This window comes from Melanotaenia boesemani, chromosome 13 (assembly GCF_017639745.1).
Source record: "Melanotaenia boesemani isolate fMelBoe1 chromosome 13, fMelBoe1.pri, whole genome shotgun sequence".
In the NCBI taxonomy this organism is placed as follows: Eukaryota; Metazoa; Chordata; class Actinopteri; order Atheriniformes; family Melanotaeniidae; genus Melanotaenia; species Melanotaenia boesemani.
In genome coordinates, this window is record NC_055694.1 from 15,894,779 (window position 1) to 15,919,538 (window position 24,760).

Sequence of the window (24,760 nt, forward strand, 5' to 3'; positions counted from 1 at the left end):
GGAAAAACATTTATTTTAAGAAAAAAAAAAACAAACTGAAAAGTTTGATATTTTTTTAATTCATTTTCTTCATGAATGAAACAAAAACCTGCATCATGGCACAAATATTACTGACAAAAGGTTGATGCAGAAAACATTTCATGGACAGTATTGAACAGTAATTGTAAGTTGACCTTGTGTGAAATATTGAATGACCTTAATAGCAGCAGTAGGTAGGTATTTAGACTCATGCCTTTTTCTTCAATGTTTTGCATTAAAACAATGGAATGACAGTGGAGCACAAAACATACATTTTAACATGTCTGCTTCATGTGTTTATGTTCAGAGTAGTTTAACGCAACAGCTTCAACATCTGCAGTGCATGGAAATAATTCTAGTTAGAGGTCAAACCCAACAAGACTGAGTAGCTCTTCACAATCCCTTAACAGTGAACTCTAAGGCATCTCTGTGAAGTTAGATTTTAAAAGGGAAGAAAGATTTAATGCTTTAAGGAAAGGAAACATGGTAGTAAGAGGAGACTCAACCCCAACATGAAAGCTGAAACTGTATGTACTGGTTAGTTGTATTTAAAGTAAACCATATCTTGTTTTCCTGTGGTCATATTAATGTTTTCGTGTGAAATAATTCCCTTTTAATGCAGCAATTTTGCTAACAGTTATTTAGCCAAATATGTGTTAAAAAACAAAAGCATCTGAAAAGTGAGAAAATTTGTGTTTGATTATTTCTCCTCTTTGTGTAGTAAGTAAGTGTAGTGTGTGGAAGATCCACATGGAGCCAGACCCTGGCACCCCCTCCTCAGGCAGGTCACCACCCTGGTTACATTTTGCCATCGGATAGTAACCCATTCCTCAACCAGGAGTTTTTAAACATCAACCAGCATGGTTATGTTGGTCACTCTTGCACCTATAGCACATCCAATCTCAAGTGCTGTGCTGGGGTCTGGACTCGTGGCTGGTGATTCCAATCTCTCCACTCCTAAATCTCTGTGATAATCCTGGCTCTGTGGGGGAAGAGCACTGTCATCCTGGAAAAATGGAGTTAAGTCCGAGATTCTGGAAACACAGGATCACCACTGGCTACAGAATCTTATTCCAATATTTCTGTCAATTGGATGCTAATCAGGTGCCAGTCATTAATCTATAACTGCCACACACCTGGCAGTGAACGACAAAACACCAACAGAAGAATATTGGAGGGGCTTTTGGCGCATTTTTTGAAGGCACTACTCACAATTTTATCTGTTCTGCTCATTCTACAGAAGCACAGTCCTTACAAATTATACCTGATTGTAAAGGTGATCTGACTTTGCAATAATGTATATTACAACACCAACTGGTATTATTAACGAGGAGAAATATTCAACCACACACAAATTTCTACCCTTTTTGTGTCAAAAATATTCATAATCAAAGATAAAAAGCCACATGTTGACGTGATTTATTGTCATAACAAGAGTTATGGGTTTTGAAGTATTGCATTTATACGGATAATAAATAAATTGCATAGATCATCAGACCATGGGAGTGTTTTCCAAACATTGGACGGAAGAATAAAAGGATGTGGACACAGTACCAGCTGTGAACAGCCATGAGACTGACTGTAGTTGATCATTGCCTGTGGATTTTATACACAAACTGAATCTACATTGCTCTGGCAGAATGAGGTAAGTCAAGGTTTTGAGCACATTTTTTTTTTTTTTTCTCAAACATTGATCCCAACACGTTGGGGTTAAAAACTCTGTAACAATGCATCTGAACCTTACATACATATTCCATCCATGATCTGGAGTCATGTTTTTAAAGTGCCAACGTGTTTGTGACACAGATTGAATTGAAATGTTTGAAAAAATATTAAAGCCTCTTTGACAACAGAACTGAAACCATAACAAAGTAAGGATGCAAACATACAAATAATCACAATAAAAAAAAACAAAACAACTAAAAATCCTATCAACTATTTCTCACAATTTGCAGCACACAACACGCTATCAAAAATAAAATCAGAGCCTCTTTGAAAAATAGGATCAATCTTAAAAGCATTAAAACAATTTTTTTCAAAAAAGAAACTTTAAATAAACGTTTTAAAAAATAAATCTGAAAACCAAAAATGCAAAAGTAGATGCAGACAAACACCAATGGCCAATATTAAAGTGTCTTTTTTCTGGCCATCATAATCAACCTTAATGGTGTTTTTAGATGTTTAAACAAAACAGAGTAATGCTTTATGAGTTGATCTCCATGCCTGGGTGTTACGGCCCCTGATCATGGCTGTCACCTGGGTAATAAGATCTTTATACTTTAATAACAACATCTAGTTCTTGCTTCACAAATGACATTTTGTGGGATTTAATGGAAACAAGCTCCAGCTCTTGTTAAAGGTATATTGGAAAACAAATACCACAGCAACACACTACTTGAAAAGTTTAGACCTTCTGGTAAAATGTAGTTATTAAAATAACTATCGTATTACTTCATGGGTAAAAAGGAAATCAAAGGAGGCCAAAAATGCATGTATATGTCTTATTTACAGGCAGCTCTATGTGTTTTGATCCCTGTTAAGTAACTTTGGATTTTTACTGTGTGGTGCAGCTCAGAGTCAAATATTTGATGAACTCTGCTAACATTACAGTGGCATGTAAAATTCCTGTTACTGTGATTAATTAAGTGGGCAGAAGATGGACTGAAATCCAAAAAGCATAGTTAATGATGAAACACTTCTACATCTGAAGCAATTTTAGGGTATTATTTTTAAAGTGTTGCATTTGAGAGAAATATTACGGAATAACCATCAGAAAAAAAAAAAAAAGAGTTTTTACCAATGGTATGATAGGGTTATGACTTATTTACTGCTGTCATCAGCACAGGAGTAGATCAGGGATCTCAAACTGGTCCTCAAAGGTCACTCTTCTGTAGGTTTTACATATTTTTTCCTGCTTGAACAAACCTAATGTAAATTAATGGGACATTGTGTAGAACTTGACAACATGATGGATCAATTTCTTTAATATTAGGTGTGTTGGAGCAGGAAAGGATCTAAAACCTATAAGACAGTGGCCTTTGAGGACTTGAGTTTGAGATCTCTGGGGTAGATAATGCAAGTTTCAAAGCTTCATAAAGACTAGGACTTATCAAATCTCGACCCAACACTCTAGTAGCCATTGAGTTGACTAATACTACCTGGCCCTTTATACATTTAAATAATGAATGCCCAGTGAGATGGTTAAGAAATTAAATATCAAACATTTCTAGAAATGTTGGTCAAAACAAATTTAAAACTGTATCCCCAACAAATAATTCAACATCTTGTTTTCACATTAGCATTTATGTAATGTATATGAAAAAAGGGTCTTTTGGACTGCTGAAGTTAAGATAGATGTCTTTGGCTGCAATGATCACAGTCAGGTTTGGAGAAAAACAACTTTGGGTTTGTGTTGTAGCCAGTGACATGAGAGGACAAATACCAGCACATACTGGAAGCTATCATTATAATGTGTGTTAAAAAGCTCACAAACTACCTCAAGAGGTGTGTGCTAAAGATTTGGTATAAAAAAAAAGTAAAAAAAAATCCCAATAAAACAAGATAATCAGATAAAACAGAACCAGAAAGCCCTTTGTAGGAACAATAGATAATTATGTTCCAAGCACTGAAATTTGGCTACTACATACAGCATTTACAATCTATGACACTTGCTAATGGGACAGAGGTGTTAAGCACTGGTTCTTTTTGCTGTTCTGATTCATAAGCTTAAAAGGATGTGTAAGAAATGTCTCAATAACTTCATACTTTTTGAAAATCAGGTAAAATTTATGCGATGCTAGGCTAGCCACTCACAGTCAGGCAAACTTTTGCATGCCACTGTATCTGGAATGCTTTAAATCTTATTTCTTTTAAAGAAGTCCTTTCTGTTAAATCTGTCACATAGGATGTTTCTTATCTTTTTAAATTGTTTTGATTGTCTGAAGCTTTGTCAAGACTATATGAACTATAACTTATGTGAGAGTCAAGTGCTAAAAAGAAGTGAGAGAACCTCAGGTAAGGTTTCATACCTGATAAACTCGTCACCATTCTGAGAGAATCTGTGTTCATCTATATCTGTCTACAATGTGAGTCATCAGCTTTTTGAAGGACTTCAGTCTTTCCAAATATTTGCACCAGTCAATCAAATTAGGACACAAGAAGATAGGAACACATCAAAACCAAATATCATGTACAAAAAAGGAGTGAAAAGACACAAAACAGAAAAGTAAAATCAGCATATTTTACAAAAGTCAAAACAAAACATGACTTAAAAAACATGTAGTTGAGATGTTTTTTTTCCTGGTTTCATTCTAGCTCCCCAGAGTAGTACTAGAAAAGCATATGAATGACATTTCAAAAACCCTTTAAATGTGTAGTGTGTGTGATTTTTTTTTCATGACTATTACCAAAATAGATGCTCCTTGCGCTGTTCTTACTGGTTTCCCCACTATCCTCCAGCTTTGCTTGTTTGGAGAAAGATTTGCCTTAAAATATGAGTTTATAGAAAATATCTTTCTTTATGTTGAACAGTCCATCCCTCCCCAAAAGTGTCTGATGCCTTACGTGCAGAGTCACAGTGCTGCGTTTCAGCACTTGGGCCCCTTAAGATACACTCCAGGCTCCACAGTAAGATCTGACAACAGAGACCAACCAATTAGAAACAAAAGCTGCTGCTGCACGGCTTAGTTTTGCAGCCAGATTATAGCAACAGAAAAGGATGTATGCACATACTGAAAGAAATGATCAAACTAACCTCTTCACTTGTTATGCTGGTAGGAGTAGCTTGTGTGTTCTGTGGGTGTCTCTATGGCAACGGGTTGTTGGACGGCACTTTCCTGAGAAAGAGTTCATGATAATTAAAGCCATGAGTGACTGTTTATCACAATATTATATTCTTATACAAAAAGAAAAAAGAGGTTACCTCCACTGAGATGTTGGTTGCAGGCACTTGGGTGTATGGGGGTATGTAAGTCCCCTGCATAGATGTGTTTGCAGGCATATACTGAAAGAAGATGGAAATATTGATCTCATTAGAAATTACAACAAAGTTTTGTTTATACCTGCTTCTGTCACCCTCAGACAGGGAAGGAACATCCCATTCAATTCTTTCAAATTTTAAATCCATGTAAATATTTATTTTCACCCTGAAGTATGTCATATCTCCAGGTAGGAGAGAAAGGGTTACTTAGTACAGCTTTAGAAGTTAAATATTAATAACAGCTCAGTGGTAAATAAGCTGCAGTGTACTTACTGTGCCACTGCTGCCCATGGAAAGGTGACTGAGCTGCTGAGTCAGGGGCCCTATCATTGAGGTTGGCTGGATGGACATGGTGTGGTCCATTCCTGATGTCAGAACTGCTCCCTGTGGAAAAAAAACATGCATGTTGTTAGAAGACAGAATGTCTGACAGACCCCTGATAGTGGTCTGAAAGTATTTAAGGCAGCAGAATATTAAGAGAATATTAAGGCTAGCAGCTCTAAGAGTAAAGAGACTCACTGTGGGTGGCATTATGTATGACTGGTGATGCAGCCAAGATGGGTTGTGTACCTGCAGAATCAAAAAATACATACCAGTTAATATGATTATGTGCGCATCAATGTAAAGTCAATTAATGAACAAAATGCATTTAGATAAAAGATTTTTTTTTCCAAATTAAGACTTTTTAAGAGTGTGACACTACCCCTTTACCTGATAAGTGGACACAGGTGAATGCATATATGGTGCAAGGGAGGCTGGCCCGATCATCCGATTGGGGGCGATGCTATAGGGAGAGGAGTAGAACCTGCATGAAGAAAAACAGTTATAAATGACTGCAATGTGATCCCAGTTCTGCTGGCTGTTAAAGAGGCTGACAAGGATGAAGTACTGACCCATTCTGTAAGGCTGTGGTGGGGTCATAAGTCAGAGTCATTCCTCCCTGGAGGTAAAAGATAAAGAAATATTTCATCACAAGGAACAGTATTACCAAGGTCAACAGGCCTAAAAAGAGCAACAACAACAACAAAACCAAACAGACATAATAAATAAACATACAGATTCCCCATCTCTTGTCCACGGCCTGCCGTTCTGCAGATATTTTCCTTGGCTCTGACGTTTCTTCTGGCCTCCATCGGCAAATTTACACAGCAAGGGTTCAGATGGCACTGAACCACAAATAAGAAAAAAAAAGAAAACATAGATCATTTTCAGCTTTATTAATGTAAACGACTTGATTTTATTAAAATTTTCTTTTGGACCAAGAATTATATTTTTAGTGGCAGCTCAAGATAAAGATAGCTTAAAAAAAAAAAAAACAAAAGAAAAACTCACCTGGAACTCCAGGAGGAGTTTTGATATATTTCCCATTGAAATGTTGAATGATGGCCTCACATTTCTCTGTTGACTCCATCCTATAACAAAAAGGGAGTCAGTTACTGATGCAGTTTCTTCTTTTTGTAGGTATCTGTAATTTCCACTAGATGGCTCACGTGCATTGTTTAATACTGTTGGCATGAAGTTGATTTGGACTTCAGAAGCAACTACTTCAGCCAGCTATCCAAAGACAAGTGATTAAGTAAAGCTTCTACCTGGCAAATCCGACTCCTCGACTGGTGCCGTTGGCGTCGCGAAGAATTCGAGTGGAAATGGCTTGACTGAAGGGCTTCAGCATGTTCTCTAGCTCCAGCTCATCCATGGACAGTGGCAGGTTGGAGATGTACAAGTTGGTGGGGTCCTGCTCCTGTTGCTGATCAGAGAAATAGCAAAGGAGGCATTATTTAATTAGCACATAAAAGAGTCAGGGCACTTTAATTGCTCATCATAAAACGTATGGCATGATCACAGTAGCTCTACAACTTGTGAAATGTCTGAATCTAAAAATAGTGACCAAATGTTTGTTTAAATAGAAGAGAAAGGGTAGAAAAGCAGAAAGTGGATTTAATTATGGCCCTGTCTGAGACAACAATCTATACAGATGAATTGAAAGCATTGCTCAGTTTAACAAATTACTGTACAGAAAACAGTACAAAACCCTCTTTGGTGAGGAAAAAAAGTGGAAGAAAACCAAAAGCAACAGAGGAGAGATCCCTCTTTTAGGACTGGCAATAGACACTGTGTGCATATTCCATTAGGAATATATATATATATATATATATATATATATATATATATATATATATATATATATATATATATATATATATGTGTGTGTGTGTGTGTGTGTAGGCCATTGTGTGAGATCAGCCCCTCAAGAGGCTGAAAGTACATGATTCAGGTAATGTGATATCAAAGCATAATTACATGTCATATCCATGGATGGTCTAAAACGATTAAGTGTCGTCTCTTGGTGAAGACACCAAAGAAATTTAAGACAAAGACCGTTGGGGAATATTTAAAGCACTATACTATTGTTGCCCCACAAAGCAAACATTATCAACCTGTCTCCACGATCACGGTAATAAGTCACTGTTAATTCAAGCTGGTATATTCATGTGTTAATCGCAACCTTGAATGCAAGATTTTAAAATCTAAAAATTATAGAACCCTTAAAATCTGCTCATAAGAAAACAGTTCTAACACAGTGTCAAGCTTTTTTTATATGGGCTCATTTTTTCTCTCCTTTCTACCCTGCTCAAACAAATCTAATTTGACCTACACTATCTTGTAAGATAACCAGTCTGTATCATCCTCAAGCCATTATACATATTCATCATCTGTAATGTGATTAAATCCCAGTAAATGCAGTGTGAGTTAATTTCCATCCCATGAATAATGCATGTGTAATCGCTGCGACCTATGATGAAGGTGATTTCTTTTTCACCTTCCTCCCTCTCATCCTCCTTCATAGCAGTGCAAATTAGCGCTGAGGCCCAGAGCACAAGCAGAAGAGACCTGCTGCAGGTTTCAACTGTGAATGAGTCAAAGTGAGTCAGGGAGAATTCTGACGCAAACACAAGTCTTGTTTTAAACCCCGACTGCTGGGCTGACTGAGAACAAGATATTTGTGAGCGAGAAGCCGTATGAATGTCAGTGATCCAGCTTAACGTGAGATCAGCTTTCCCAGGGTGTTGGTGTTGTGAGTGTTTGTGAGTGTGTAGCGTAATCCAGTAGAAGGCAAGGCTGCTGAGGTGCATGTGTGATTGTTATGTGCACTGTGTGTGTATGTGTGCTGACAGGGCGGTTGGCTGGGCACTGCACCCTGCTGACTAGGGAGCTGCTCAGACACTGAGTCAGATGCCATGAGGGAGAACAGACAGCTTCTTTGTACAGGCAGCTCAGAGAGCAGGCCCTGGGACATGCTCCCTAAACACCATCACCACTATCGACACACAGGTACCTGTGTGCATCCAAAGGCTCTTGTTTGTGCAAAGACATATTCTTCAGTGCATTAATATCCACTGATTTAGGCACACACTCAGACAGGTCACCACATATGCACACACCCAACAGACAGCAAAACTAATGGGCTGCAGTATATACAAAAATTTACTTTTAAATTTGAATTTTAAAATGTATATTTTTGATGATAGCTTGATCATCACCATGGAGGATATCAGATATCAAAGAAAAAGAAAAAGAAAAAATATGAAGTGGTGTTTTGATATTATCAGGAGAAATTTGTTTGGCTGCTCTTTGCTTTAAGGTTTGCGCTTCTCTACCTTTATTCAAAAAATACCCCAAGGGTGTTCTATCAGATTCAGGAAAGGTGACTTAGGAAACTTTTCTGTGACTTTGGCAGTGAGCTTGGTATCATTATTAAGCAGTGATGTTTTTCTATTCTCATATTTCTGGAGACTCTTTTTAACACATATTTTGTTATAGTCCCAGGCATTCATGGTCACATCCTTAAGTGTTATTTCCCCAACACCTTATGAACTCATACAGCCTCATTTCATCGCACTCCCACCTCTGTACTTTGACTTTGGGACTATGGGACTCATGCAAAACATTATGATGCCATTTGAGCCAAAACAGTTAATCTTGGTCTCAACAAATGTTCTCCTTTTCAAACTCTTGAAATATTGAATCTTTCAGTTTTGTGCACAAGAGCAAGATTTTAATTTCCTCATGCAATCCATAGTTATATGATCTATGTTACTTCATGCAAACTGCCTAAGCTGTCAGAGAAATTTATAAATCCATTGATAACTCCTGTATCAAATTTTATGCATTTGCCCATCTGTTTTGGAGAGCAAAATTATAAAAGTAATAATCTCCCTAGCATTAATTTCAATTGGTGCTATGGCTCATTATATATTGACTGATTACTGCCATGTATTCACACATTTTTATATGATCATTTATCTTCCTTCTTTTTAATTTCTTTCCAGATTACCCTGACAATTCCAGATTATAATTTGGACACAGCCTGTGAATTTAAAACTAAGAAAGCTCAGACATGTACCATTTTTTTGCACCTCATTTGGTTCCCATGGAGTTAGCTGCAGTGTCATCAGCTGCAGGGTCATCAGCCAGGAACCACCATTCTACAATGTTTCGCCCCTTTAATCCTGGAACGTCTCCTGGTGGTGGGGCAGTGGCAGAGACGTCTATCTGTCTCTCTCTGCAGCTGATAGGTGATACCCCCTGTGGCTGTTGTTGGGGTTAGTTGTTCTTACCCCAGCACCTGTCTTTCCTCCTTAGCCAAAGCCAAAAGCTGCCTTTTTCTGCCTCCTCTGCCTGTTCTTTCACAGCTTTCTTCAATTTCCATCCTGTCACCCCTGCATCCCTCAAGAGGCGCATGGTTAACATCTCCACAAAGCCTCGGCATCCCACCTCAACAGGGTAGATGGTAATCTCCCGGCCAGACTCCCGGCATTGGGCAGCCAGCTTGGCATATTTGGCCTTGTGCTCAAAGGCGGCTTACATCCCTTCCTAATGTGGGATTGTGAGTTCAATGAGTTGTGCAGACCAATGTCAGGACGGTGGGATGTGATGGTGATCTCTGTAGGGAACTGGAGTTGCCTGTCGAAGTCAACCTTCATGTCCCACTTCTGGTAAGGGGAAAACGGGCAAGGTGTTTCTCTTAGACTGGTTTATTTTTGCTCCCCACCTGTGACAAAGTTGGTGTGGCTCTCAGTTGGTGGTGACTTTTTGTTGTCTTGTTGACCCTTCTCCAGCACCTCAGCTAGCTTTCTCAGAACTTGGTCATGGTGCCATCTGTAGTGCCCCTGAGAGAGTGCAATTTTACAGCCTGACAGAATATGCCAGAGGCTGGTGTTGTGGGCATTGCAAAGTTAACAGGATTCCTCATTTAACTGGTTATGGGGACAGGGACGTGTGTCATAGGTTGCATGAATGAGGAAACTGAGCCTTGCCTGTGTAATCTTCCACAGGTCTGACCAACTGATGTTCCTGTTAACAACTCCCTCCCAAGTTGCCCAGCTTCCTTGTTGACCTTGCGTCACAGCCTTGATCTTGTGGCGCTTTTCCTCTATCCTCGCCACCTCTGCCACCTCTGCCACCACCATCTCCTTCCTCTCCTTGCAGCTAGCTTTGGACCATAAGTGAGGCACTTCTCCCCACCATAGACCTGCTCTCCCTGACTGGATTCTGCCCACAATATGTGTTGCAACCTGCCAACAGCTCGGTCAACCTCAGTTTGGGCATTCCACTTTCGGCCCGTGGAAAACTTAATATTTGCATTCCTCACAGCCTGATCAGTGGATTTTCTTAGTTCGAGAACTAGCCTGGTCTTTTCCTACATGTAGCCTTGCCTGATGGATTGCAGTGGCAGTTGCAGTGTGTTCTTCCAGAACAGGCCTGTTTCAGGGAGCCACCGTGGCAACCCTAACCACTTTTGGATGAATGAGTTGGCATTGCTGTCCATCCATCTAGTTGTGGATGAGGAGATTTCACTAATTTTTAGCTGCCACATTATCCTCCTGTAGAGGGAGAAGTGGTAGCACCTCACCTTGTACTTTCCCTGGAGTTGACTTTGGTTGATCCTTGCAATGCCATTGGTTAGCTGCTTCACAACAGCTATTCCCATCTTTTTGTCAGACATCTCAGCAGTATATTGTCTCCCCAGGCTTTTGATGGGTTGTTCACAGAGACGGGGAATTTTTTCTCCCCTAACGACAAAGGTGATGGAGTTGTCTCCGATTCCCCTCCTGAGCAATAGGCTATGTGACTTGGTGGGCTTGATTTACATTTTTGCCCAAGCTGTCAACTCATCCATCCTTTTAAGGAATCAAGTTGTGCATGGTGCCATTTGGAGGAGGCTGGTGAGGTAGCTCCTCAATGGGTGTAGCCTCTGACCAGACGGTAGTTTGATCCCTTCAACAGTTTGTCTTGCTCTGATGAGGATTATTTCAAAGGTTGCCACAAACAAGATTGGAGATCACACCCCATTGTGATTCCTGCTTGTAGCTGCTGCCACCCCGTGGTGAAATCTTGGAGGCCGAAGCACATCTGCAGGTCATTGAAGTAGGATGCAGTCAGGTTCTTGATGCAGGGGGGCATATGGAAAAATTCCATAGTATAGTTGATCAGCTGGTGTGGGACTGATCCATATACACTGGCAAGGTTCAGCCACATAAAAAATATCAATTGGAATCTTTCAAATGGTCTTGAACAAAGGTTCTTCCGATTTTTTTAAAGATTTTCCTAAGTTTTCCTTTAGACATTGGCCAGATTTTCTCTGGTATTCAGACCAATCTTTGTATCTCACAATTTTAGATTAATTTGTTTTGTTTTTTTTGTCAAGCCACTCAGTACAGACCTACAACTCAATCAAGCATGAAAAAGGCACCTAAATCAAGGGATGAACCAGTGTTGTGTCTAACATATAACTTAGCAAAAAAGTCTTAAATTGTGTCTTAATGCATATGTGCTTCATCATCAACAGTCTGTTGCAGAGTCTTATGATCTGTTCCTATTTATTTTGTTGCTAAAAAAAAAAGCCAAAGGTGCAACAGTTTGACAGGTATAGCAGTATTTTTGCAATCAGTAAGGTGATCCCCACAGAGCTAATAGATAAAATCTTGGCATATTTCAGCATGATGCACAGTGCACATGTATGTGTATATGTATGTTGAACTGGTTCTGTTAAGTGAAGATTCACCAGAAATTGTCTCAATGGAAGGGTGGCTGCCAAAAAGTTATTCTTAAGGAAGGGAAACAGGAAGAAAGGCTGAAGTATGCCAGATCCACCAGAGTTCAAATGTAAATCAGTAGCGAAAGGTCTTACAGAATGATGAATACTAAATGGAAAACCCTCCCAGACCTTAACATTACTGAACCAGTGTGGGATCATCTTGACAGACAACTGAAGGCAGTCAACACCCAAAGAAGCTATTGAAATGTTTTCAAGAAGCCTGAAGAACTATTCCTGAAGAAATTACAAGTAATCTTATCCAAGAAGGTTCAGACTGTGTTGAATAATTAATATGTTCATACCAAATATTGAATTAAGTTCTCTAGAACAGTACAAACTGTTATTATCTTGTTATTCATTTCCATTCATGTCTACACATTTCAATAAATCGGAGCACATATTACCCATTTTTCTGGCAATATGTAAAGAAATGAGTGACGGCTACGAACTTAAACAGTACAGTATTTTATCCCCATCTTACTACAGTTAGTACTAAAGTTCAGCTTTGCTTCACTTATTTTTTTTCACATAATTTCTGGCATTAATGATCAGTGATGTTTCCTTATTGTGGCACTGATTTTCTTCTTTGGTGCTACTTTGTTTTGTCAAGTCATTCTGAAGTATTTGTTTTTGGTTGTTCAGAAAGGGAAATACGCTCACTGCACACACAGAAATGAAGCAAGGAAATTTTCACTTTTTGAAATGTATCTGATATTGCACAGGAGTGAACTTGGTTCTGTTAAACACTGCAACACATTTAAAATCACTAACAAGAAGAAATGTCTTTTTAAATGTCTCATATTTATTTGAATTATTTTATTTGTTGTCAAAATGACTGTCAAGAGCGAATTAAGCTTAAACCAGATTATAAGAAATAAACCCACCAAATACTGACATCTTAAGTGGGGTTCTTACCTTGGCCATCTGAGCCTGCACACCGCCTGCCTTCAGTGCTGTCACTGCTTTCTGAGCTGAAGCTGGACTGTCAAAGTCCACAAAACCATAGCCTACAGGAATCAAAACACACAACAAGACATGCAAGTTATGACAATGAGATGCATACTGCAAGACTTGCATGTAATTTGAAGTCATAAAGCTCTCATAGTAGCAGTGTTTGAATCTGTGACTGCAGATTTGAACTCAGCTTCCCCACAAAAGACCGATCAAGAGTTATACAACACTGTCCATATTACGTCATTCCAATACCTACCTGTTAGGCAGGTACTTTGTGAAACACAACACACAGTACACACCTTGCTACTGAAAGCTTTACAGTGGAGAGTTAATTTGCAGTGTGACGGGAGTTGAATCAGAAATCAGAAACTAGTTGCATACTTACTATAATTACATACATGCTAAATGTAGTGAAAATACTAAGGGAAAAGATAAGATTATATTGGGAATATCTTAAGAGAACTCTACATTATTACAAAAAAACTTTGCCATTTAGTTAGTGAAAAATACCTATTTTAAATTCAGGTAAAATAAAAAAAGGTCATTTCCAGAAACTTAAACAATATTTTATATGCTCAACACACTTTGGCTGTTATTATTCTCATCCCTATGTGCTGTACATTTTCAGTACGAGTCAGATCTGGATTTCAGGCAGGCCTTCCAACCACTTTTTCTACAGAACTACTCTATTGTACATCGTGCCAAATAAGGTCTGGCATTGTCCCGCTGAAATAACCATGAATCTTGTGGGAAAAGATATCACCTTAATGCCTCTCTAAAATTTCTGTATACACCTTTGCATCATTGGTACCTTAATAGATAGTATGCAAGTCATCCATGCTGTGAATACTGATGCACCCCAATAACATCATGAAGAAGCCCACATCTCCATGTCCAGTGTCTTTCTGAGATGAGCTTGTACCAAGAAAATTTCATGGCATTCCTTTGCTGAGTTGATATATATAGGTTTGTCACTGCTTAATACAATTTCACATTACATTTCTGGTTGCAGCATCAGACTATTTTGAATTACAATGATTTTCCAAGGTACTCCCAAGCCCATATGGCTATATTGATCATGGAGTTATAACGAATTGCTGCTGCCTCCAGAGTCATTCACATCCAACAGGGGTTTCTGATGTTGACCTTTTCACACTGAGATTCCTCCTGAATCTGTAAATATTTTCTAAATAACTATATTTTCTTCACAATTTTGCACTGAGAAATGCTGATCTGATCAAATATTCTCTAACAGTGTTTGGCACAAAGAGGAGCTTCAAACCACCCAGCTTGGAAAAACTAAGCCTTTGGTTAAAGCTCCTTTTACACCCAATCCTGACACCCTTACCTGTCATCAATTAATCACTGATTGTAGATTCTATAAACTTAATTTTCTTTGATGGTGTTTCTAGCATCAAATTGTTGAAGTGATTAAATGTTTCTAATAGAATAAATACAAGAAGACACTGACTTTTTATTTGTTGCATTTTAGAAAACTTCAGAATTTTTCTGGAAATGGAGATTAGACAATTTCCCATTTTCGTTTTAGGGTATTTGACTCCAGTGGGAGAAATAGGATAGAGGATCATAGTTATATAAAAGCTATGGCATCTAATAGAAATAAAGAGCACAAAAAAAACTAAGAGCAAGATGTTCTTTAAAAAGGCACAATTTATAAAGAACTTCTAGCAGCACATTCTGAATAAAATGGCCTTAGTCAACAATTTCATATTTTCTTATGCTTGTAAACCTCACCTTTGCATTTGTTGGTAGTCTTGTCCAAGATAGCTTTGGTGGATACAATTTTCCCATACCTGAAAAACAGTGAGGTTTATACACATGGATCATGTATTTAATTTAAAATTTAATTACTAAATTTCTGCATTGCAACATCACTGAGGCAATGTGATTTTCTCTTAACTTAATACACACATTGTTGGTTATGATTAAATTACTTCACTCAACACATTCTGTGCAGTGGCACAGAATACAATTATGCCATCTGATCATAAATCACATGCATAAGGAAATCTTTAAGGGGGAACGGTTAAATTAAATGAAATTAGAGTAATGTCCTGTGGGTCTCTGCATGCTACAAAGTACTATAGATTTCCCATGTTTTATTCATTCCAGCTCACACATAATATTGATGGGGATTGTACCTCAAGGGAAATCCTACATGATGTGACAATTTGGTAAAAGTGAATTTCCCTGTTGTATTTTTAAGATGACATTACAATACAGCATTAATATGAGTCCTGAATTACCTACTCAGCTTAAGAGGATGTAGGTGGTGTAGCTGAATAGGAAGAATAGTGCCTGACTTTGGCAAATGCTTCTGTGCGGCAGTATCTATCAGCACCCATCTCTCCAGGCATGTTCATGCAGTGTAATCTGATACGCCTCACCTTGGCTGTCCTGTCCAATGCTGGCTCCAAGCCACAGTCTCATTCTACTAACCAGCTTCTCTGTAGGCTGCATTCTATCCTCTACTGGGTCTTAGTCAACCCCCCCTATAATGCAATCCAGCTTTCATACAGTGGCACTGCAACACTAGCTCATTTTATATGAGCAAGAAAAGTCACTTTCAGAGAAAATGTACTTGGTAAGGATGAGGTTATGACCTACTAAGATTTTTAATCTCTCAGTCTATCTCTTGGATTAATGCAAAATGGAAATTAAATTGTTTTTATCTGATTTATTTTTACTTTTTCTTTTTCAAAAATTAGTCTGTATATCTTTTTCTACTCATAACAAGTGGCTTTACAGATTACTAAAATAATGACTTTACTTGAATATTAAAATGTTTTATATTTAAAGAAAGGTAAATACATGTAAATACTGAAGAACTGACAATACACTTTACATAATCTCAAGTGAAAGTTAATAAATGTAACTAAACATTAAGTTAACATTATATTAGTTATATTACTTGCTTCATCCGGTTTAGTTTAACTCAAGGTCTGTTGTATTATGCATTTGACCTCCTATAGAACATTATTCTTTCATGGTGCATTCTGATGCCAAGCCCCCTTTTCTTACTGGATATTGTAGCATTGTCTTTCTATATCTCTGTGTTCACTTTTACTGCAGATAGACAGCAATCCAACTAGCCTAGCAATTGAAAATATAACTGATATTTATGTTTTGAGCTCTCCTTGCTCCATACTTGCTGCTCACATAGTGGAGTTAGTAAATTAGGCTCAGAGGGCTCAGTCCTTAAGATGCAGGGTGAAAAGAGGCGCCATAGACGCAGCCATGTTTAAGACAGCACAGCTTATAGAATCTAGCCTAGTGTCCATCCATTCCAAAAGATCAGAGATGTGGCCAAGATCCAGACCAGCAGCAAAGCACCTAGAGAGACAACTGCAGCAGCCAGAGATGGAGAACCAACCCCCATCCCCTCCTCTCATCCCTCACTCTGTACATAGTACATCTCAGTGCTTGCATACAACAACTCTATGTGGGGGAGGGGAGCTTTGGGAGTGCTGTCCTGGCAATGTGTTGACATTTACTGTACAAACTTAAGTTGAGAAAGTCAGATTCCTTCCAAGAGTTATCTTTTTTCAGCTTTAAATCCTCATTTACAAGTAACCCCTTATTTACAACTACTGGACACAATATCCTCCTTCACTGTTGTTTACCTGAAAATTACTCTTGGCTTAATGCACCCTGCTAAAAGGCAAATTTCATGCAGTGATTTTATCTACTCTGTAAAAGCAGAAATTTGAGAACTACCCCCACAGAACACCACCTGACACACAAACCCTGAACTCCATTCACTCCTCCCCCCCTCTGATTCTCTACATCCTCACCCCTCTCCCCCCTGCGCCATTGCCCTTGTTTGTCTTTCCCTTTCCCCTGGGCTTGCCGTTTCCTGTAGGGTTGGGCAGCCTTATGTGAGCCATATCTTCCAGACAGCTGTAAAATAGCGGGCCTCACCCTCCCACTCTCCCTTATTTAATCTCTCCAGCCTCCTTTCCCTCCTTTTCTCTTACCCCTCTTCTGCTCCTCTGGTTCTCATCACCAGGATCCAGAATTCAATTATGTAAAAGCAGATCATTCATCTCAGCCTTTAGTGTTTTGATGTCTTCCACTGAAGGCCTAACAAACATATCAGATGGATTTGATGATGGTGCTGTTTAATGTTCGACTGCACGCTGACCACAACAAAGTTGTATAAGACTCACAATCATGCTGATGCGCAACAGTATGATATTTATAGAGTGGAATATGACTTTGAATTTGGATGACAGGGTCTTACTGTCATCACACTGTATTATGAAAGGAACAGAAGCATAGATAAATAATAAATCATGTAGCGTAAAGGTTTTAAAAGGGAGACGAGACACAGTGAAGGATTTAATAGAAAACTAGAATTAAGAGGGTTAGACTAAACATTCTGTATCTAGTTGTTGGAAAGTCTGAGCTTAGCTGTGGCAAACTGAGAAGTCTTAGTTTGCAGCCCAGCAATTGTTGGTTTTTCCATGAAGCCATCCTGTGATGCGTCTGAAAAAGGTTTGGATGAAAACGTGACCCTCATTTACATTACAGACATACCAAATGAGGTGTGCTTTGAAGTGTAAGAAAGTCATCCATCTACTCTTTTTGGCCAAACTAACATCTAAACCATTCAGGCTTTCAGCCAGCCAGTCATTACCCATCACTCAAAACTATCGTAATCTGCTCTGCTCCTCTAACCACTTTCACATTCGCAGCAGTCAGGGAGATTTACTGGGTGTGTAAGAAGACAGTGAGGCAATTGGTTTTTGTGTGACTTACGGTTGACAGAGTTTGACCAGATCTTGGTCTGTGGTTCCTGGGTGGAGGCCACGGATGTAAAGGTTGGTTTTGCTGAGCTGCTCTCCCCCATTGCTGCTACTGCCATTACTGATGGGGTTGTTGTTGCTATTGTTGTTGCTGTTGGGGCTTGGAGGAGCCATATGATGGTTGGAGGAGGACACATATGTCTGCTGCAGAGCCAAAAGGAAGTATAATCAGATTTTAAATGGTACACTTACACACAGAGAGCACACTCATTTAGATGCATAAACCCGGACATATAAACTGATGTGTTAGTGAACTGGATATGAAACAGCAATCCAGCCAGATGGGGTCATGGAGAGCAAAGGTTTCAATAAAAATGTATTGCTTAATCTCACAAGGTTAGGTGGGATGGGATAGACCATTAAAAAAGATAAGTCTAAGAAAATGTTTTATGAGTCAAAGATAGAGTGATAATCATAAAAAACAAATATATTTAAAATATTTATTGTTAAATTTGTTAAACTGCTGTAGTCTGTCGCAAGCAGATTCAACACTACTTGGACCGGAGAATGGTGGCCCTAAAATTGAAATGGCACATCGTCCTGGTATTATGATGAGAAGACATATCTTTACAAGAAGAAAATTATCCCCAAATAGTAATTGAATAAACTACTTTTATGTCTATTTGTCACTTGGACAGTAATCAAATTTCCAAGTATAATTTGTGTTTGCAATATATATATATATATATATATATATATATATATATATATATATATATATATATTTTTTAAAGACTGAGTTTCCTCTGTTTATTGTGGGCTTATCTGTAGCATATTATTGTTTGTTCTCTGACAAAAGAGCCAATTCTGATTCTGATTCTTGGCCTCTGCATCTGGCAATCTGGTGCACAGAAGACACTGTTTATCACTGAGATGAACAGTGTGTTGAGGTATAAACACAGAATACCTGTTGCTTTGACAATACATTTACATATATTATTAGGTTGTACCATATATTATCAATTATATTAATTCTAATCTACTTTTGAATAGTGTATCTCTTCAAGAGATGTTTTGGGCAAATATTCAAACTATATTATATGAGAACATGGAATTACATGGGAAAAACTAATTCCATTTATCACTATGTCAATAGAAGATATACCTCTAAATAAGTGCATGAGTAAATCCCACTCAGTTAAGACTTGACAAACTGATGTATCCAGAAATGATGTGCTTCATTTAAGCTGTGTTTTCATAATCAGACTTTTTACCTAGCCACTATACGATGAGATACACTCATGTGAATCAGAATGAAAAAAGATAAAACAAAGGCTGAACTCACAAAGATAAAATTATGATGTTTAAGATTTGTATTTAAAAAAGATTAAATATTGCTGGACATAATTAGTAAGTAAAATGTCAACTTCTTGGCCTCAGTGTTGCCTTGTTTCAGTGCAGCAGGAAGAGGAATTATTAACCTGGGTCAGCATGTTAGACTGTAGTGCTGGGAGATTTCACAAAATCTTCTCTATAATTTATCTGTGATATACCCTGTCTGTGATTACAATTTACACTGATAAACATTAAGAGGTTGTCACACTGAGCACATACTGTATAAAAAGAACAGAGGTGTCAAAACGGAAACCAGTTTCTTAAAAAGTAAAATATCACCATTAAGTTGATTATAAAGAAATGGAGCCTATGAAGTACAGCAGGTTTATAAACATTTAGAGATTACATATATCGCGTTTTTAACTAATGTTGAAGTTATGACAATCAAAGTCATTTTATTTCAGAATTTTTTTCAGTTAAATGTTAATAGTACCATTTTTCTCTATTACAATATATATTAGCCAAATCCAAAACACAGAAATGCATTATAGCCTGATATTTGCTCATACAGTGTATAGTGTAAAAGCAGGATACCTTTGAGTATAACTAAATTAAGTGCTGCCAAGCTGCCTTATGTTTTCCAAACTGATGCTGGATCAATCTTTAAAACCTGATGAATGTCTTTTTAAATTAAGCTGAGAAAATCACAGAGCCCATTCATCTAGGTCTGCTTTTCTCATTTAGCAGCAACAGTACACTATTTGTTTTTCCACAATCAGAGCCTCATCTTTTGCTGGCTTCACAGTAGGCAGCCCACACAAACTATCAGGAACGGTGCACCTTCAGAGGCTTGGAGAGATAGAATCTGATAGGCGTCCAGGTCTGAGCTGAGCCTTGCTAGTGAGGCCTGTCTAATTGGGATCTGAGCTTGTTAGTGCAAAGTGCTAATCCCTCTCATGTGCTCTCTAGTCAGAAGGTAGTGTCTCATTAAGACTGCTCTGCTAGGCTTCATCTGAGAAGAGGATGTCAGAGAGTCGACACTGCATCAGCTCATCTGCACCAGCATCAGCTCAATGGGTTTGCCATCCATGTATGGCAAAGTCCAATGTAATGATGAAGTCACATGCAAATATGCATGCGGATGAACTGTGGTTAATAAGGAGAGGTCAGGGATTATAACAGAAGTCTTGAGTGTGCTCCAGTGGTAATAACAGATCTCATTTTACAACCTGCTAGACAACATGTCTGTTTATATAGTCTATGCTCAAAACCTAACTTTTTTTTCCATGCCACTGATTTCCCTCCTATTCAGCTCACATATAGGTTTACAGATCTCCATACATCCAAAGCAGTGTAATCAAAAATTACACTGCTAGATGGGCAGTAGCATTAAGGGTCGCAAAAACCAATGCATCTTATCTTGGGGGTCCGGGCTCAAAAAGTTTGAAAACCACTGCTTTACAACAACAACAAACAAATAAATAAAATAAAAAAAAAGGAAAGAGGTATTTTCCAAATACCCAATTTTTACCTGCACTACATCACTGCTATCAGACTAAGCGTAATGTTGACTGTTATTCTAACAGAGAAGCTTTAAATATATACTGTCCTCATACCACTGTTACTACTGTATTTCACAACTGTAACAGCACAATGATAAATCAGGTCTGTGTTGTTTTTAGTTGTACAAGGGGTACAGTACAATAAGCGGCCTACAGTGCGGTGCAGAGACCAGGAGTGTGCTCCAGGCAGCAGTAGAAGACTGATGAGGTGATTACAGTTGGAGGGATTAGAGGTGCTGCCTGTAGGGAGTGCAGGTGACTCAAAGACTTTTTAAGCTGAACAGAACAATGAGGTCAAAAGAAAGCAGGATGTATCCCCTTAGCTTTGAAGTAATACCAGAATCTCTTACTTTTGAATGCAAAATCTCTCTGGTATAATAAAAACCTTTGTTCAGCTTTTGTCCATGACACTGAATCATTCTATTTAATTCGATAGGTATATAAACATATTGGTGCCCAGAAAAGTCAAAGAAAACAAATTTTATTGATTCTGAAAAATATGATACCTAATTATTTTATTTCTAAATAAAAGTTTTGCTTATTATCATAAACATAACTTAACATAAAGTAGCATTTCAATAACTCAAAAGTAAATGTAAAAGTTAGTAATAAACAAAACAGTTTGGTCCATGTACTGCAACAAACTAAGCTTTTAAGAGTACATGGCCTACACTCTATGATACAGAATATCTTAAATGTGAGGTCCTACCTGTTTGGTTACAGGATAAGTGGGAAAGATCATAGTATTACAGATCCACTCGCTTTATATAAAATCTCTGCAGCCGTTTGTGGGGGAAAAAAGTGCAAGATAGGAAAAAGAAAATAAATAGAAAAAGTGTTGTAAACTCTTGACGTCCTGCGGCTCAGAGGTGACACTTTCCTTCCCCTATTTTCCTGACTCAATCTACTTTCATCCTAAAACAGAAAAGTCTGTTTTCAACTGAAATCAAGGTATGTGAAACACACGGGAGGAAGGGGAAAAAAGACAAGCGTTAATAGAAAGCAGAGGAAAAAGGAGGGGTGTCTCTTAATCCTTTTCTTCTCTCCTCCCTTTTTCTCGTAGTAAATGACACAGAACAGAGGTTACCACTTGTGGGTGGATTCACAAGTCTTCCCTCTGTGTGACTTTGGCACTGTGGCAATGTCTGTAAGAAAAAATGTGTGCTTGTCTTTCTTATAAGAAAAAAAAAGTTTGTGTTTGAAGAGCCCTGTTGAAGTGAATGCATTGTCTGAATTCAGGATTCCAGGAATTCCAGGTCATTAATCTGAGCAATCTGAATTCCTTCCAGCTGTGAGGCATTGAAGAGAATGACACAGGCAAGGATGGGTGTGTTTGATTTCAGCTGTTTCAGATGTTGCATGAATGCTGATAGTCTTACATCAATTTAAAATGTATGAATCCTTTCAGTTAAAAATGTCTGAAACAAGCTGAACTCAAAATGTTCTATATCCTCAGCATGAATGACAATTTGTACTATTGTTGTAACCAACAGTGATATTCCATCTCCTCAATGTAAAACCTAGTCTGCTCAATAAAAATGGATGTAAATAGATAACAATTTGATCCATTAATTATTCATACCAGCGAGCAAGCCAATCAATATCATAGCTTGTATATCTTTCCAGCTTTGAGTCATTGTACCCCTCATGCATACTGCACATCTTGTATAGGCGTAAAATACATCTAAAACAGATTTACTACATAGGATCGGTAACTTTCCTCTTTATAATGGTATGTAAACTCCCTCTTATCATTTCTAAAGGGGTGGGGCGTATTGGTACGCGTAAAAGAGAAAGAAAACTTTACTATTTTGAGTTTAATTCAATAAAATACCACCTTAATAAAGGCGTAGTTATTTCCATTCATCATAAAGTCGACTATAATAAGCCCTTATGAGCTTGTTCCTAACACTGAGTGCATCTACAGCAAATTCGTAAGCTGTACTGTGCGCAGGCTGGATGTAGGAAGAGAGCCGCGACCGTGTTGGAACAAACGAAAGCAAACTGAACTAGTAATCCACGGGCAACAATGTAACAGGCCCCGTTTAAGTTTCTCATAACAACAACAAGGGAAAATCCATTAACAATTACAGCAACAGCCATCAAGAGTTTAAACGTCGCCAGTGATCCACTTTCAAGGACACTGCAGCTTAAACAGCCGAGCAGCTTTGAACTGGAAGAGGCAGAGCTCGAAACAACCCCGCATCGACAAATGAGTTACTTCCAAAGACACATGATAGAAGTGCCCGTGGCGTAGTTATTTACCTTCTTCGTGTTTTTGACGGTGTAGTCGTTGTAATGGTTGATTCCTGTCCTTGGCGGCACTGAGAGCAGCATTTTTACGCGGCGCTGTGTCCGGAGGAGCGGAGTCAGCTGACGTCAGTCAGGGAAATTCAGCCAGGAACAGCGGTGGTGGTGGTGGTGGTGGTGGTTGGAGTCTGTCTCCACAGCACTCTGATGGAGTCCATTCGCTGACACCGGCTATATACTCATCTGTTTGATGTGTTTTCATTTTAGTGTGTCATGCTGAAAACAACGCAATCATCTCTGCATCCAATTACTAAAAGATATTTTGCGTTAACTTCTCCTGTGTTAAGGTTGTGTTTATCATTTTACAAACGCAAGATTGTGTGACAACTTTACAAATGTAGGTGCTTAATACTAATAAGAAATAGTACAAATTGATAACTAATCAGAAGAGGATTTGAAACTACTCAAAATCGGATATTGCTTCCCAAATTTCCCTGAGGACTCTCCAAAGGGTTTAATAAAGTATTTCTATTCTATTTCTTTTCTAAGTGGTAATCTGTTGTTTAGTTGGTGTGGTGGGACTGCTCTGGGCAGGCACCTCTCCTGGTAAACCGTCTGCCAATCGTCATGCTTAATGACCAATTAATTTCTAGGCCCCATGTAGGCAGGTGAGTTAGGCTGGTAGAAGACATGTTTTGGCAGTCTTGAGATAGTGTATTGTGTATTTCATGTGTGCAAATTTGTGGAAAATATGTTTTGGACATTAAAAGAGCCGTTTGTGAGCATATGTAAGACACAGCCCTTGGTCAGTTGAACATCAGGACCTGGTCTAGGGTGCTTGTATTGATTCTTGGAGTTTCTTTCATGCCATACAATGACAGTTATATCTCTTGGTCTGATTGTACCTATACCTATGGTGCTTTTAATTATAAGCCACAACACCTTCAAGTCATGGGCTGCATGTATACATCCTATTTTGGTTTGTGATGGTTTGAATTCCTTTAAAACTAAAACTCAGTTTTAAAATTAATTAACTGTTAATTTTTGTTTAGTTCAAATTCGAATACATTTTGTTGCTCCTCTGTAAGTGAACAAGAACAGCAGTTTTAGAAGATGTGATGACAGAGACAAATTCTTAGTAATTATTCTTAGGAGCCAAAAGCTGTTCACTTTCCCCACCTCAGCTTCGCTGATGTAGACAGGTGTGTATATTGCTTCTGTTGTTCCAAATTCAGTGATAAGCTCTTTTGTTTTGTTGACATTGATCACTCTTTGTGCATCACACTGCAAAACTATATTCTTTCAATATGACTTCTTATCAGCATTTTGTTATCTGTCAAACCAGCAGCAGAGTTCTCCTAATGCTTGTGCTGTTATGTACAATGTCAACAGCTGAGGATATATGAGATTCCTGCTTTGAGCATCAGTGTGGAGGATGTGTGAATGTCAGTTTGAATTATCTGAGGTCTGTAAGAAAATTCTATATCCAGCTGTAGTGTACATCTCATTGAGCTTAAACGCACTTGTAGTATTTCTTTGCCAATTGTGTGAGAATGTGTGAGTGGAGGACAGTGGAGACAGCATCCTTTGTGGATCAATGTGCTCATAATGCAACTTGTGAGGTTCCAAGTAGCTTGTGATGTTGTTTCTGATCTATTGCATAATCAGCTTGTCAAAGCAGTTGAAAAGTACCTAGTCCTTCAGCTAACCCAGCATGATTTACTATTTGGAAAAGAAAGGTACAGCTGTAAGTGCTGCAGTATTTGACTCCAGTCGTCTTAGAAAAATATATTCC

At 38.3% G+C, this 24,760-nt stretch overlaps 1 protein-coding gene across 2 annotated transcripts; it reads right to left on the minus strand.

Annotated features, from left to right (window-relative positions):
- Nucleotides 1-1,614: 1,614 nt before the first annotated feature.
- On the minus strand, nt 1,615-23,087 carry LOC121652216 (RNA-binding motif, single-stranded-interacting protein 2-like). Of its 2 annotated transcripts, XR_006012574.1 has the most exons (15): nt 22,981-23,087; nt 17,832-18,022; nt 14,805-14,863; nt 13,011-13,102; nt 6,586-6,743; nt 6,329-6,408; nt 6,053-6,162; nt 5,890-5,936; nt 5,708-5,801; nt 5,516-5,566; nt 5,270-5,380; nt 4,940-5,020; nt 4,772-4,853; nt 2,275-4,651; nt 1,615-2,241 (listed from the first exon to the last, which is right to left on the minus strand). XR_006012574.1 is itself a non-coding variant. In XM_042004863.1 (14 exons), exons 1-13 carry the CDS (start codon nt 23,050-23,052, stop codon nt 4,776-4,778), a joined length of 1,224 nt encoding a protein of 407 aa, XP_041860797.1. In that variant the 5' UTR covers nt 23,053-23,087; the 3' UTR covers nt 1,615-4,651; nt 4,772-4,775. The 2 variants fall into 2 exon arrangements, 1 of the variants encoding a protein (XP_041860797.1); XM_042004863.1 differs by having other exon boundaries at nt 1,615-4,651.
- Nucleotides 23,088-24,760: the final 1,673 nt, after the last annotated feature.